Source organism: Sus scrofa, chromosome 13 (genome assembly GCF_000003025.6).
Source record: "Sus scrofa isolate TJ Tabasco breed Duroc chromosome 13, Sscrofa11.1, whole genome shotgun sequence".
NCBI lineage: Eukaryota > Metazoa > Chordata > Mammalia > Artiodactyla > Suidae > Sus > Sus scrofa.
The window spans coordinates 134,198,707-134,212,131 of record NC_010455.5 but is presented as its reverse complement, the minus strand read 5'-3'; the positions used below and the strand labels follow the sequence as shown (position 1 = coordinate 134,212,131).

The 13,425-nt window shown below is 41.9% G+C and overlaps 1 protein-coding gene across 2 annotated transcripts in view; it reads right to left on the bottom strand.

Moving 5' to 3' along the window:
* The window catches only part of MUC4 (mucin 4, cell surface associated), a 56,024-nt gene that overhangs the window by 36,304 nt on the left and 6,295 nt on the right, over positions 1–13,425 (bottom strand). Inside the window, 1 exon segment of one of the 2 annotated variants that reach the window (NM_001206344.1) lies at positions 7,277–7,289. The exons of the other annotated variant lie outside the window; for it this stretch is intronic. Coding sequence (NP_001193273.1) covers positions 7,277–7,289 — 13 coding nt within the window. 2 annotated transcript variants of the gene reach the window in all.

The window sequence follows — 13,425 nt, the reverse complement described above, 5'->3', positions numbered from 1 at the left end:
CACAGACTGTCCTTTCAAGCAAAACATACACAAATTTTTATTAAGCAGGAATTGCTGGGAAATGTGGACAGCTGCATGCAAATCATGAAAATAAACTCAAAATGGCTTAAAGAGTTAAGTATAAGACAAGACACAATCAAACTCCTGGAAGAGAACATAGGCAAAACATTCTCTGACATCAACCTTACAAATGTTTTCTCAGGTCAGCCTCCGAAAGCAACAGAAATAAAAGCAAAAGTAAACCAATGACACCTAATCGAACTGACAAGCTTTTGCACAGCACAGGAAACCAAAAATAAAACAAAAAGGCAACTTACAGAATGGGAGAAAATAGTTTGAAATGATGCAGCTGATAAGGGCTTAATCTCTAGAATATATAAGCAACTTTTACAACTCAACAGCCAACAACCCAAGTGAAAAATGGGCAAAGGACCTGAATAGACATTTCCTCAAGAAAGAGATACAGATGGCCAACAAGCTCATGAAAAAATGCTCAACATCCTGATTATCAGAGAAATGCAAATCAAAACTACCATGAGCTACCACCTCACACCAGTAAGAATGGCCATCAGTAAGTCCACAAATAACAAACACTGGAGCGGTTGTGGAGAAAAGGGAACCTTCCTGCAGTGTTGGTGGGAATGTAAGCTGGTACAGTCACTATGGAGAACAGTATGGAGGTACCTTAGAAATCTATACATAGAACTACCATATGATCCAGCAATCCCACTCTTGGGCATACATCCAGACAAAACTTTCCTTAAAAAGGACACATGCACCCGCATGTTCACTGTGGCTCTATTCACAATAGTCAAGAGCTGGAAAAAACCCAAATGTCCATTGACAGACGATTGGATTAGGAAGATGTACATAAACACAGTAGAATACTACTCAGCCATAAAAAAGAACGAAATAATGCCATTTGCAGCAACATGGATGGAACTAGAGACTCTCATACTAAGTGAAGTCAGTCAGAAAGAGAAAGACAAATACCATATGATATCACTCATATCTGGTATCTAATATACAGCACAAATGAACCTTTCCACAGAAAAGAAAATCACAGACTTGGAGAATAGACTTGTGGTTGCCTGGGAGAGGGGGAGGGAGGGGGAGCTTGGGGTCCATGGATGCAAACTATTGCTCATGGAATGGATTTACAATGAGATCCTGCTGTGTAGCACTGAAAACTATGTCTAGATACTTAAAACACAGCACGACAATGGGAGAAAAATTATGTATACATGTATATGTAACTGGGTCCCCATGTTGTACAGTGGGAAAAAAAAAAAGTGTGTTGGGGGAAATAACAATAAAAAATAAATTTAAAAAATTCAGATTTTTGCATATCCTATACATACATTTCTCAAACACGTTTCTCACAGCCTTTTAATTTTCCTTAACCCAATGCATATCTCAATCAGTTTTCCCTCTCAACTCCTCTCCTAATGCCATCTCTAAAAATCCTTCAATTTTAACCCCTTGTGATAATCTTGTGATCTTCTTTCCTCCCTCATTTCTCTCTTGTACCCCATCTCAAATACCTAAGATTTTTGCTGACATATCAGGACCTTCTTTGAAGAGCAAGAAAAGGGAAATGTTGTGACTTTGTGTATAGAATGCCTGACCTGACTAGATGCATGCACTGCTTTAATAATTTATTCAAGACTTTTTTCTTTTTTTTCTGGCCATGGTGTGCAACAGTTGATATGGAATCTCAGTCCCAGACCATGGATTAAACACAGGCCACAGTGGTGGAAAGACTAATTTTAAACTATTTTAAGGTCTGGGGTGGGAAAGAGTGTTAACTCTTTCAACCTGAATTATTGCATTTTTATTTAAATTAAATTAAATTATACTTCTTTTTACAGCCACACCTGCAGCATATGGAAGTTCTCAGGCCAGGCGTCAAATCAGAGCTTCAGCTGCTGGCCTATGCCACAGCCACAGCAACGCCAGGTCTGCATCTTCGAATTGCACTGTAGCTTGTGGCAACACCAGATACTTAACCCACTGAGTGAGGCCAGGATCAAGCCCACATCCTCACAGACTCTATGCTGGGTTCTTAACCCACTGAGCCACAATGTGAACTCCTATAGCAATTTTAAAAATAAATGCAAATTAAATTTCTACCTTTAAATTTTTTATCTTTAACATTTGTCCCAATCTAGCAGAAATCTAGTGAATGAGTACACACATTCTAGCCCTGGTCACATCATAGCATGATGTTAATTTAATTGATCATACCCTTTCTTTTCCCATGTACTTGCCAGGCAGAGTGTTTAAATGCCAACCTGTTCTATTTGAATTGCTTGACTGCACTCACACTAGCTACAGATGAAGCCTCAGTCAGCCAGGAGACCATACCATCCTCCCAAACTTTAAGACCCTTGAGTCTTTGAAACAAAGAGGAAACCACAAAATCTTGTCTTTTTTTTTCCCTTAGGAATTTATTTTTTTGGCTTTTATTAGCTCCCTGGCTGTTCTTAAACAAATTTTAAGCTCCGTGATCACAACTAGTTGGAGGGAGGTCATCCCCAGAGAGACAACTCCCAGAGAAGAATTTATTTTAGTTTGAGTGCAATTCTGGGACTTGACTATAATCCCACCATTTTCTCTTCTTAAGAGAACAATTTCAGCTTTCGAGTGAGCGAGAGTGATTATGAATCAGCTATAATTTGTTAAAAAGAAAAGTGACTCACCTGCAGCTCTAATTTATTAAAAAGAAGTGACTCACCTACTATGTATTAATAGTAACTAATTACAGGTGACACGCTTCCTAGCTGGTATGAACAAATGCATGGATTGATCTGCAGAGCTGTTAGAAAGTCCTTGGGCTTTAACCCAAATAACACTGCTGTAACTTTAAAGGGGACTTTTTTTTATTCAGAATTATGAATAGATTTGTTTCTAGGACTCTAAGTCCTATACCTGCTCCCTCCTCAGTAAAGTTCATAAACTTCGTTTCTCTAGCTAAGGTTTAGATTGGAAGACATACAACGTGAAATTATTATTAAGCTTATTTCCTCTTCCTAAGAACATAAATAAAAGCAACGCTCTGTCTTCTGGCTTTGAGTCACCAGATAGAAGCTAGTTACATGCCAAACTTACTAATAAACTTATTATAGATTCTTGGCAATTAATATACTTTTGGAGCCTGCATCACCTCTGTTAAAATCAATATTAGCAGCAAAAGTTTCATGATTGCACAGTCCAAGTTTTTTAAAGTAAAGATTTGTATTTGTTTGTTCATAAAAGTAGTACAGCTCTACTCCCAGCAATATGGCAGAAGAGACAAACCTTTAACTAGAGAACATGCAAATGCCAGATAATGTGTAATAAATATTTTCTGAATGCTGAGCTGAGATCCGAAGAAAGAAAGGGAGACGCTCAGGAGTGAAGGAGTTGAAAACTAAGATGATAAGTAAGTGCTCTCATACAATTTGGAGATTTCTGAGATCTAGAGTTTGGCATTTTAATGGCTGCATGGAGAAAGGAAACAATCTTAGATCAGGACACTGTAGACTGAATATTTTCTGCATAAAGCTGGAAACCTCAGTGAAAAGGTGGTCTAGAAAAATCAAAAAGAAAAAAGAAAAAGGAGGAGTTCCCTGGTGGCTCAGTGGGTTAAGGATCCAGCGTTTTCACTGCTGGGGCTCTGGTTACTGCTGAGGCACAGGTTTTTTTTTTTTTGTTTTTCTTTCTTTCCTCTCTCTCTCTCTTTCTTTCTTTCTTTCTTTCTTTCTTTTTTTTGTCTTTTGTGTTTTTCCAGGGCTGCTCCCATGGCACATGGAGATTCCCAGGCTAGGGGTCCAATTGGAGCTGCAGCCGCTGGCCTATGCTACAGCTACAGCAATGCCAGATCTGAGCCGCATCTGTGACCTACACCACAGCTCACGGCAATGCTGGATCCCTAACCCACTGAGCAAAGCCAGAGATCAAACCTGCAACCTCATGGTTCCTAGTCGGATTCGTTAACCACTGAGCCACGACGGGAACTCCAGAAACCATACCTTTTTCAAAGTCTGTGAGTTAGCGTCTGTTCTGCAAAGAAGTTCACTGTGTCCCTTTTTAGATTCCACATGTAAGTGATAGCATATGATGTTGATGTCTCACTGTCTAACCACTTAGCATGATATTTCTAGGCCCATCCATGTTGCTGCAAATGCCATCATTTCTTTTGTGGCACAGGTTTGATCCCTGGCTCGGGATCAAACTTCCACATGCTGTGAGTGCAGCCAAAAACAAAAAACAAAACAACAACAACAGCAAAAAACAGAAAAAAGAAAGGAAAGCTGAATAAAAGATAAAATTAAGAATATAACTTAACTTGGTTTTTTGAAGATAAAATAGACATTCCTAACAGAAGAAAGGAAATAATAAAGATTAGAACAAAGATAAATGAAATAGAGAGTAGAAAAATAATAGAGAGAATCAAACCAAAAATTGGTTCTGTGAAAAGATCCAAAATTGACAAACTTTTAGCTAGATGGACTAAGAAAAAAAGACTCAAGTTATTAAAACCAGAAATGGAAATAGGAATATTACTACTGATTCTACAGAAATTAAAAGGATTATGAGATTACTATGAGCAGTTATATACCAACAAATTGCATAACCTAGATGAAATAATCTAGGTATGTTTCCTAGAAATGAATAAACAAAATACCAAGACTAAATCATGAAGAAGCAGAAAATCTAGAGATCTATAAACTTGTAAGGAGATTGAACCAGTAAAGAAAACCACTGGACCTGATGGCTTCATTGGTGAATTCTAAAGAACACTTAAAGAAGAACTAACATCAAACCTTCTCAAACTTTTCCAGTAAATAAAAGAGGAAGAAGCACTTTCTAACTCATTCTTTTAGGCCAGCATTATCCTGATACCCAACCCAGAAAAAGACACTATAAGAAACAAAAATTTTATCCCTTGTGACAATATTCCTTATGAGCAATGATGAAAAAATCCTCAACAAAATAGTGGGAAGCCAAATTCATCAGCATATTAAAAGGATCATACAGCATGACCAAATGAGACATTCCTGATATGCAATGATGATTCAACATACAAAACCTGATCAAAGTAATACACCAATTAACTAATGACGAGGGGAAAACAATGACATGATTATCTCAATTGATGCAGAAAAAGCATTTGACAAAATTCAATACTGTTTCATGATAAAAATATTCAACAAACTAGGAGTAGAAGGAAACGAACTACCTCAATATAATGAAAGTCATATATGAACAACCTACAGCAAATATACTCAATGGTGAGACACTGCAAACATTTTCTCTAAGATCAGAAACGAGGCAAGGATGCCCGCTTTCACACTTCTATTCACCATAGAACTGGGAGTTCTAGCCAAATTAATTATGCTATAAAAAGAAATAAATGTCATCCAAACTGGAAAGGAAGGAGTAAATTTTCTCTGTTTGCAGGTGAGGATGTGGAGAGTTTGGAACCCTTGTGCATTCTTGGTGGGAATGTAAAATGGTATAGTCCGTATGGCAGGAAGAGTATGGCAGTTCTTTTAAAATAGTTAAAAATTAAAAAAATAAAATAATTAAAAATAGGAGTTCTCAATGAGGTGCAGTGGGTTAAGAATCTGACTGCAGTGGCTTGGGTCATTGCAGAGGCATGGGTTGGATTCCTGGCCCTGGTGCAGTGGGTTAAAGGATCTAGTATTGCCACAGCTGTAGCATAGGTCTTTGGCTGTGCCTTGGATTCAATCCCTGGCCCAGGAACTTCCATATGCCATAAAAAAAAAATTAAAAATAGAATTACCGTATGATGCAGCAAGTCCACTTTTGTGTATATACCTGAAAGAATTGAAAGAACTAAAAATAGATAACTCCCTTAAACCGTTAAAAAATATCAATAAACATCATAGTAAACAGCATAATTAAAGATGAAACATTGACGATATTTCCTTTAAACATCAGAATGAATCCGAATGCCAGCAATGCCTACTTCTACTGGACATTAGGCTGAAGGTCTAGTCAGTGCAGTAAAATAAGAAAACTAAACAGAAGTATGACAGCATAGAGAAGTTCTTTTCGGTATGGAAGCTTGTGATTATTTGCAGATCATGTTACCATTTACATAGAAAGCCCCCTAAATTTATAAATTATTAGCAAAGTTTTACATATATGGTCAAAAAATTTTAAATAACTGCATTCTATACATCAGCAAAAAAACTTTTTTTTTTCTTTTTTGGCTGTCCTGCAGTATATGGAGTACTCGGGCCAGGGATCAGATCCAAGCCACAGTTGTGAGCCACAATGTCGCTGTGGAAATGCTGGATCATTTAACCCACTGTGCTGGGGCTGGGGATCGAATCTGCGTCCTGGCACTGCAGAGACGCCATCCATCTCATTGTGAAACAGCAGGAACTCCAGCAAAAAAAAAATTTAATGACATTGTTTGTGACAGTGATGAATATAGAGTACCTAAGAATAAGTCTAATAAAAGCTGTGCTTAATCCTTATGGACAAAGTTATACAACATTGAAATGATTAAAGAAGGTATACTCATGATGTAAAAATTGCAAAATATAGATCATTGAAGTACTCACTTCATAAAAATCTCACCCCCAGACGACCTCATTGTCAGGTGTCCTTCCAGGATTATTTCCTTTTTTTTTTTTTTTTTTTTTGTCTTTTTGCCTTTTTTTTTAGGGCTGCTCCCGAGGCATATGGAGGTTCCCAGGCTAGGGGTCTAATTGGAGCTGTAGCTGCCAAGCCTACGCCAGAGCCACAGCAACGCGGGATCCGAGCCGCTTCTGCAACCTACGTGATAGCTCAGGGCAGCGCTGGATCCTTAACCCACTGAGCGAGGCCAGGGACCAAACCCGCAACCTCATGGTTCCTAATCAGATTCATTAACCACTGAGCCACGACGGGAACTCCCAGGATTATTTTCTATGCTTACAAAAATACACAGTTTGAGTCATCTAGCATATATAATATGTGTACTTTTAAAAAACTTTACCTGATATCATAAGCATTTCTTCATGCTTTTACTCTTTGAACATATAATCTGAAGAAACAGATCTTTTCTGTCTTAGCTGGTAGTTCTTTCTCCTCCTCCTTTTGCAGGCATGGAAGAGCTGACTCAGAGGGATTAGGCCAGCTAAGGTCAACAGCAAGATCTTGGGTGTTGTATGTAAATACTGCTTGCTGAGCTCTGGAGGCCCCCTTTCCTAACAAGGCCATTCCATCAACCTGAAAACTTGTACTGTTCCTATTTCCACTTCCCTGTAAACAGCACCTGGGGCAGGTCTCTCTCCTAGAATACTGCCTTCATTGGCTCCTGTTATAACCACCTCTCTGTGAGATAATGAGAGTCAGGGATCATGCACACTTTACTGTTTATTTGCTTTCACTGTTTCCTTAATAAACCTTATTTATGTTTGTTCCATGTGCTGCTAGTATGTGGTGTGTGGGGGGGTGTGAGAGAGAGAGAGGGACAGAGATAGAGACAGAGAGAGACGGAGGGACAGAGAGAGAGAGAGAAAGTCTGTGCTCCTTATGGAACATTGGACATCGCCTTTTTACATGAAATGACATTCCCATAATTAACTTACTGTTGGACACTTTGGCTGTTTCCAGTGTGTTGCTGTTAGAAATAAAGCTTTGATGATTATCTTTCTGTATGATATTTTGTTTTATTTTCATTATTTCAGCTCATTTCCTCAACATAAATTTCTGTACGTGGAATTACTGGTTAACGCTGTTATAAAAGTCTTCGTGTCATTAAAACATCCTGCCAAATTTCTTTGTGGAAAAGTCGTGCCTATTTACAGGCCCACTGGCGGCATGTGGGAGAGCGCATGCTTCCCAATACCCTCTCCGTTGGAGAAAACCTTGGCTTGGTAGTACCGGTTTTCAATCTTGTCAAATGGGGTTGTGTCTCTTTGAACCTTTATTTAAAGAACTTGTTAACTGTGGGCTGAGGTGATTAGAGTCTCCTGCTCCAGTGGACAAGGAAGGGAGCCCCTTCACGCTGATGAACAAGTTTGTGCGGAGAAGTAGGTGCAGTCTTAACAAGTTTCTCAATCCGTTGAACTTGTTGTTAGAAGAGATTAGCATTGGTTACATCAAAGCCACAGTACTGTATTTGTCTTTCACCACCATTTAAACAATAAATCTTTTTTTTTTTTGTCTTTTTGCCTTTTCTAGGGCCACTCCCACAGCATATGGAGGTTCCCAGGCTAGGGGTCTCATCAGAGATGTAGCCGCTGGCCTACACCACAGCCACAGCAACGTGGGATCCAAGCCACATCTTCGACCCACACCACAGCTCAGGCAACACCAGATCCTTAACCCACTGAGCAAGGCCAGGGATCCAACCTGCAACTTCATGGTTCCTAGTCAGATTCGTTAACCACTGAGCCAGGACGGAACTCCTAAACAATAAATCTTAAGCCACAGATTATTCAGCTATATATGAAAACAGTTTGCAGATAACCCAATCTGCCGAACTTGAGTAGGTTATCCTTAGGCATGAGATCCTGTTTGTTGGGTGTGGTGAGAGCTATAGAGAAGGTCTTTTGGGGTAAGAAAATAGTTCTCAAAAGAAAGGGTGCATCCTAATCTCTGGAGGAGCTGGTAAGAATGCATTCTGGGTTCCAACACCTGTTCCCATTTCCCACATGTGGGGCGGGATCCAGGAATCTGCATTTCAACACGTGTCCAGGGTGACTCTGATCCAGGTGGTCTCTGGGCCACATTTTAAGAACCCCTGACTTAATATAAAATGATTTATCTGCTCTTAAAAAATTTTTGTAAGCCAAAACCATCTTACTGAAGTTGTAAGGCACAGATATTTGGGGTCTTGATCGAGCCTTGTTCTAAAGAATATCCCCAGCCTTATTCTTGCTGTTCAAGCTTTGTTGGAATGAACTGACCTTGCAGAGAGCTAAGGATTTGACTGTGAAGAGTTGGTATTTGAGAGAAATAGGTTTCTCCCTTCCCCTCCTCTCTCGTTCTCTCCTTTCTCTATGACACTTCATTGAAAAGACCAAAGCCATCTAACTTGATCTCCTTTGATGTCCTAGGACCCTCTCCACCAAGAAATGTCTCTGCCTTCTCCAGGCACATTATCCTGCCCCCAAAGAGGCTAAACCTTCACTGAAAGGCTGAGTATGTGTACACAAATGTACCTGCACAGTGACCTGTCTGTCCCCTCCTCCCTCCCTCCTTTGCCCATTGCTTCTCTCTGTCCTAGTGTCTCTTTCTACATTGCTCCTTCTCTTCTGCTGACAATCATGGCAAGGTTTTTCTTTTTCTTTTTTTTTTTTTTAGAAAAAGGTTTTTCTTTTTCTTTTTCCATACCCACGGCATATGGAAGTTCTCAGGCTAGAAGCTGAACCAGAGTTGCAGCTGCAGCCTGCATAACAGCTCAAGGCAATGCTGGATCCTTAATCCACTGAGTGAGGCCAGGAATCCAACCTGCATCCTCACGGATACTAGTTGGGTTTGTAACCCACTGAGCCACAACAGGAACCCCAAATCATGGCTAGGTTTTTCCTGATCTAAAGAAAAAGTCTCATCCACATCGTGTCCTCCATATCCCCATCTTGTTTAACTGAAAGCATCCTGAAAAAGGGGTCTACATTCTCCACTTCCTTTTTATCATCTACTCCTTACATCTCCTCCACCTCTATCACCTCACCAAAAATCCTTTCCCCCAAAGTTACCCCCAAACTCCTCCCTAAGCACCAAGACCAATTTCCTTCTCAGTTCCTATTCATTTCTGTAAAATTTGGCACCGTCCATTCAACATACATTTATTGAGCATCTACCTCAGTATTCTCTCCTTGACCTTCCCTTTGACACTGGCACAGGATTGCCCCCCTGGGAGCTGAAGGATGCTTCTCCCCGCCCCCGTCCCTGCCCAACACATTCCCTGTCCCTTCTGTACCCTTTGCCTCTTCTCTCCTCAGCTCCCAGATGAAGTCAGGCTTCTGGGGGCATCTCCTTCTCTCTCCTTTCACACTTTCTCTCTGGCTAAACTGCATCTACTTTCACACTTTACAAATACATAACTCTACCTATGGAGACCTGTTGTGTAGCACAGAGAATTCTACCCAATATTCTGTGATAATCTATGTGGAAAAAGAATCTGAAAGAGAATGGATGTGTGTATGTGGGTAACTGAATCACTTTGTTGTACAACAGAAATTATCACTTGTAAATCAACTATACTTCAATAGAATTTTTAAAAAACCCGCAAATACATACTTCTACCCTGACATGGCATCCCTTTTCCAGACTCACCCTTCCAGCCATTTCCTGGCTGGTCCGTCCAATGCAACATGACCAATGTGAACTTTCACATTGCTGCTTCTATCTTCTGGCTCTATGTTAATTGTAAGCCCAGCTCCCCAGATATTCAGGCCAGAAACACCTGAGTCATCTTTGATTCCTTCCTCTTCCTTGTTGCCAACAACAGAGTCTGGCATCAACTATAATTCCTCCCAATTATTTCTCCCCTATGGTCACCTGTTCATTTTGCTGTGTTATCCTCATTACTCTTAACTATTGCAGCTGCCTCTTAACCGCTCTTCTCAATTCCTTCATTTCCCATCCTGATGCTTGGCTTCCACCACTCCACTGATGGGCTGATTTTCTGCTATGGGGACCAGGAAGGAGAGTTTCTCCAATCGCCTCTGCAGCAGAGATAGCTTTAGAAAATGGCTGGATTGCCTGTCCTGGAAGGCAGCTGCTTGGATCCTAAGGGCCTGGGTCTACTTGTTTTATCAGAGCCATGGATACTGGTGGCTGGACTTGTCCCTGTCATCCCCTTACATCCGATAAAGAAACTTGGGTCCTGAAGCCTGTGTCCTCAGAGGGAGGCTATTTGGTGCTGGCTGACTTTCCTCTGGTTGCGGCTAAGAAGAGTGTTCGAGAGCTCTGTCAGTGGGTCTGTCTGCTCTGCTGAATGGTTTCTATAATAAAGAATGCCCGTTGCCAAGGCACTTCTACCCCATAGGCAGATTCTGCAAGAGACATTGTCTTTATTGCCAGTTCTCGAGTGTCAATTGACTTGTGATTAACTGACCCACACTGGTGGGAATAGGAATTTCTTTCATATTTCTCTCACCAGGTGTATTTTTTTCCACCGGACATATTTTGATGCTATAAATAACTAAAGTTTTGATACCTCATATTTGTATAGTGCGTCATAGCTTCTCTCAGTTAACAGCACCCCTGTTTCACAGATGAGGAAAGTGAGATTTGGAGAGGCTGAGTGACTTGCTCAACACTGCATACTTTTTAAGGGATGGGGCTGAAACTCAAAAGTAAGAGTCAAGACTTAGAAGGTGTGAGCTATTGCTCAGCTGTGACACTGTCACTGAGTGTATGGTCTATTCACAGTCTAGGCTCTTATAACCCTACCTCAGGAGGGCTAATTTAAGGAGTGGTGACTGATCTGCTCTGAGTTCTTGGCATGCCACATGCAGAGTGATCTGAGCCTGGGACAAGTCTGGCACATTTTCAGAGAGGCAAGTTACAGCAGGATATTTCTGCCAATTTTCCTGGTCTCTCCTTATCTGTGATGATATCAGTGAATTATGATGGCTGTTGACTCCTAATGGTGACAGGTGTGTGGTATCACCTAAAAAGGATTGTTTTAAAGAAGTCCTTCCAGAGGAGGAGCCTGAATCTGGGGAAGGTGAGGATACCTGGGCTTGCACTGAGGTGGGGCATTGCTCACTCCGAGTCCTGGAACCCCCCATGGATTTCTTCACTACCGCTGTGGCCAGAGGGCGCCCAGCAAGGCAGTTATTCTTCTCCCCTTGAACTATGTCTGGTGGGGGATGGCCAGCAGTGGTCCTAGTTCTTTCAGGGCTCCAGGGACAGCAAGTGTGATAGTGTGGATAGGCATCATTTTTCCTGTGTGGCCTTTGGGTGACTCCACAGGTATGAGGAGGTGATGGGCGTACTGATGACTCAGGTGCAGGAGTGGTGGCAGAAGGGGTGATGATAGAGGGAGATAGCGTACCCATGGAGCGGTGAAGCCACTCCCTGAAAACAAAGCCTGTGTTTTGCTTGTGTGCATTGTGAGCAGAAGCTTACACTTAGTGCCTGGTCTGTTTGTCTCGAGCTATTCCTGGAACTGGAGGTGAGGAACCCATAAGCCATATTACCTTCACAATTTTCACCTTCTGCTGTTATTTCCTGATTTGTGAGGCTCTTCGCCAGGCTCTGCCTAGGGCAGTGTGGAGCCAAGGAAATCACTCAACTGAAAAATTCACCTTGAAGAGAAAATTGACTCACAGATGGGTGGCAGGTGTCCCAAAAGATGTGAAGAAGTTGGAGGGAAGAGGCGGAATCACCGGCCTTGCCACCCTAAGTAGGGAACCCAAGGCCATTTGTGTGTATCTATTTCAGAATCAACACATCCCCCTATCCTCACTGGGATGCAGACTTGGTGCCTCTCACAAAGGAAGAAGGAACTTCCAGGAACTCTTGCTCACGTACAGCTTGGTCTGCACATCCCAGGATCAAGGATGAAGACTGTTGTCTTCTCAGAAATTCTTGGTGACCAAAGCCTGGCATTTCTGAGATGTTCCTGGGCTGTGAGTGGCTTCAGGCTTCTGCCCCTCTGTGATAAGGGCTGGGGAGCTGGAGATGTTCCAAGCTGCCCCTCGGGGATGATGATGGATGAGATGGCTGGTGGAGCACCAGCTGTAGGAACTGTGATGGGTGACAATGGCAGGGGAGTGGTGGTGGCTGTGCTTTGTATTCCTGCTGTTATCTTAGAGGAAACAGAAACTGTTGTATCTGCTGGGGTTTTTTCCTCCATTGTTCCTAGAACTCGAAGATGAGGAAAGATGCTAACTCAAAATGCCCTTAGGATAACTGATCTCATGATAGCTCCAGCACCTGGAAAGATGGCCAGCATCCAGGAATTATTGCATGGACATCTGTTGCATGAATGAGCTCAGGTGTGCCCACTCCCTGGTTCCTTCAGCTGAGGTTAGAAAGAAGGTGAAATGGCACCTATTTCTCCTATGACTATCATGGGGGTCCCAGGGCCAGGAGGAGGCCAACATGATGGCCACAGCCTGGGAGGTGTGAACACTCCTGTGGCAGAAGGTAGCCAGACTCCTGAGGGCCATCGAGGCCAGGAGGGTGTGCCTACATCAAAAGGGGCCAGGAGAGACAAGCTGCAAAACTTAGACGGTGGAGGCTGGAGATGGGAGGAGAGGAAGGCTTGGGGGAAAGAGACTTAGAGCTATGCTGCTGAGCAGATGATGGTCAAAGCTGAGTTGAGATGCTTCTTGACTTGGTTCTAGAGCATCTGGAGTTATCACCAGGGTTACCTTGGTGCAGCCACACCAGATGCTGGGAGAAATTGGGTCAAATGACCTGTGGTGATAGTCAAGGTGAAGAAATGGTTGGCCAAGA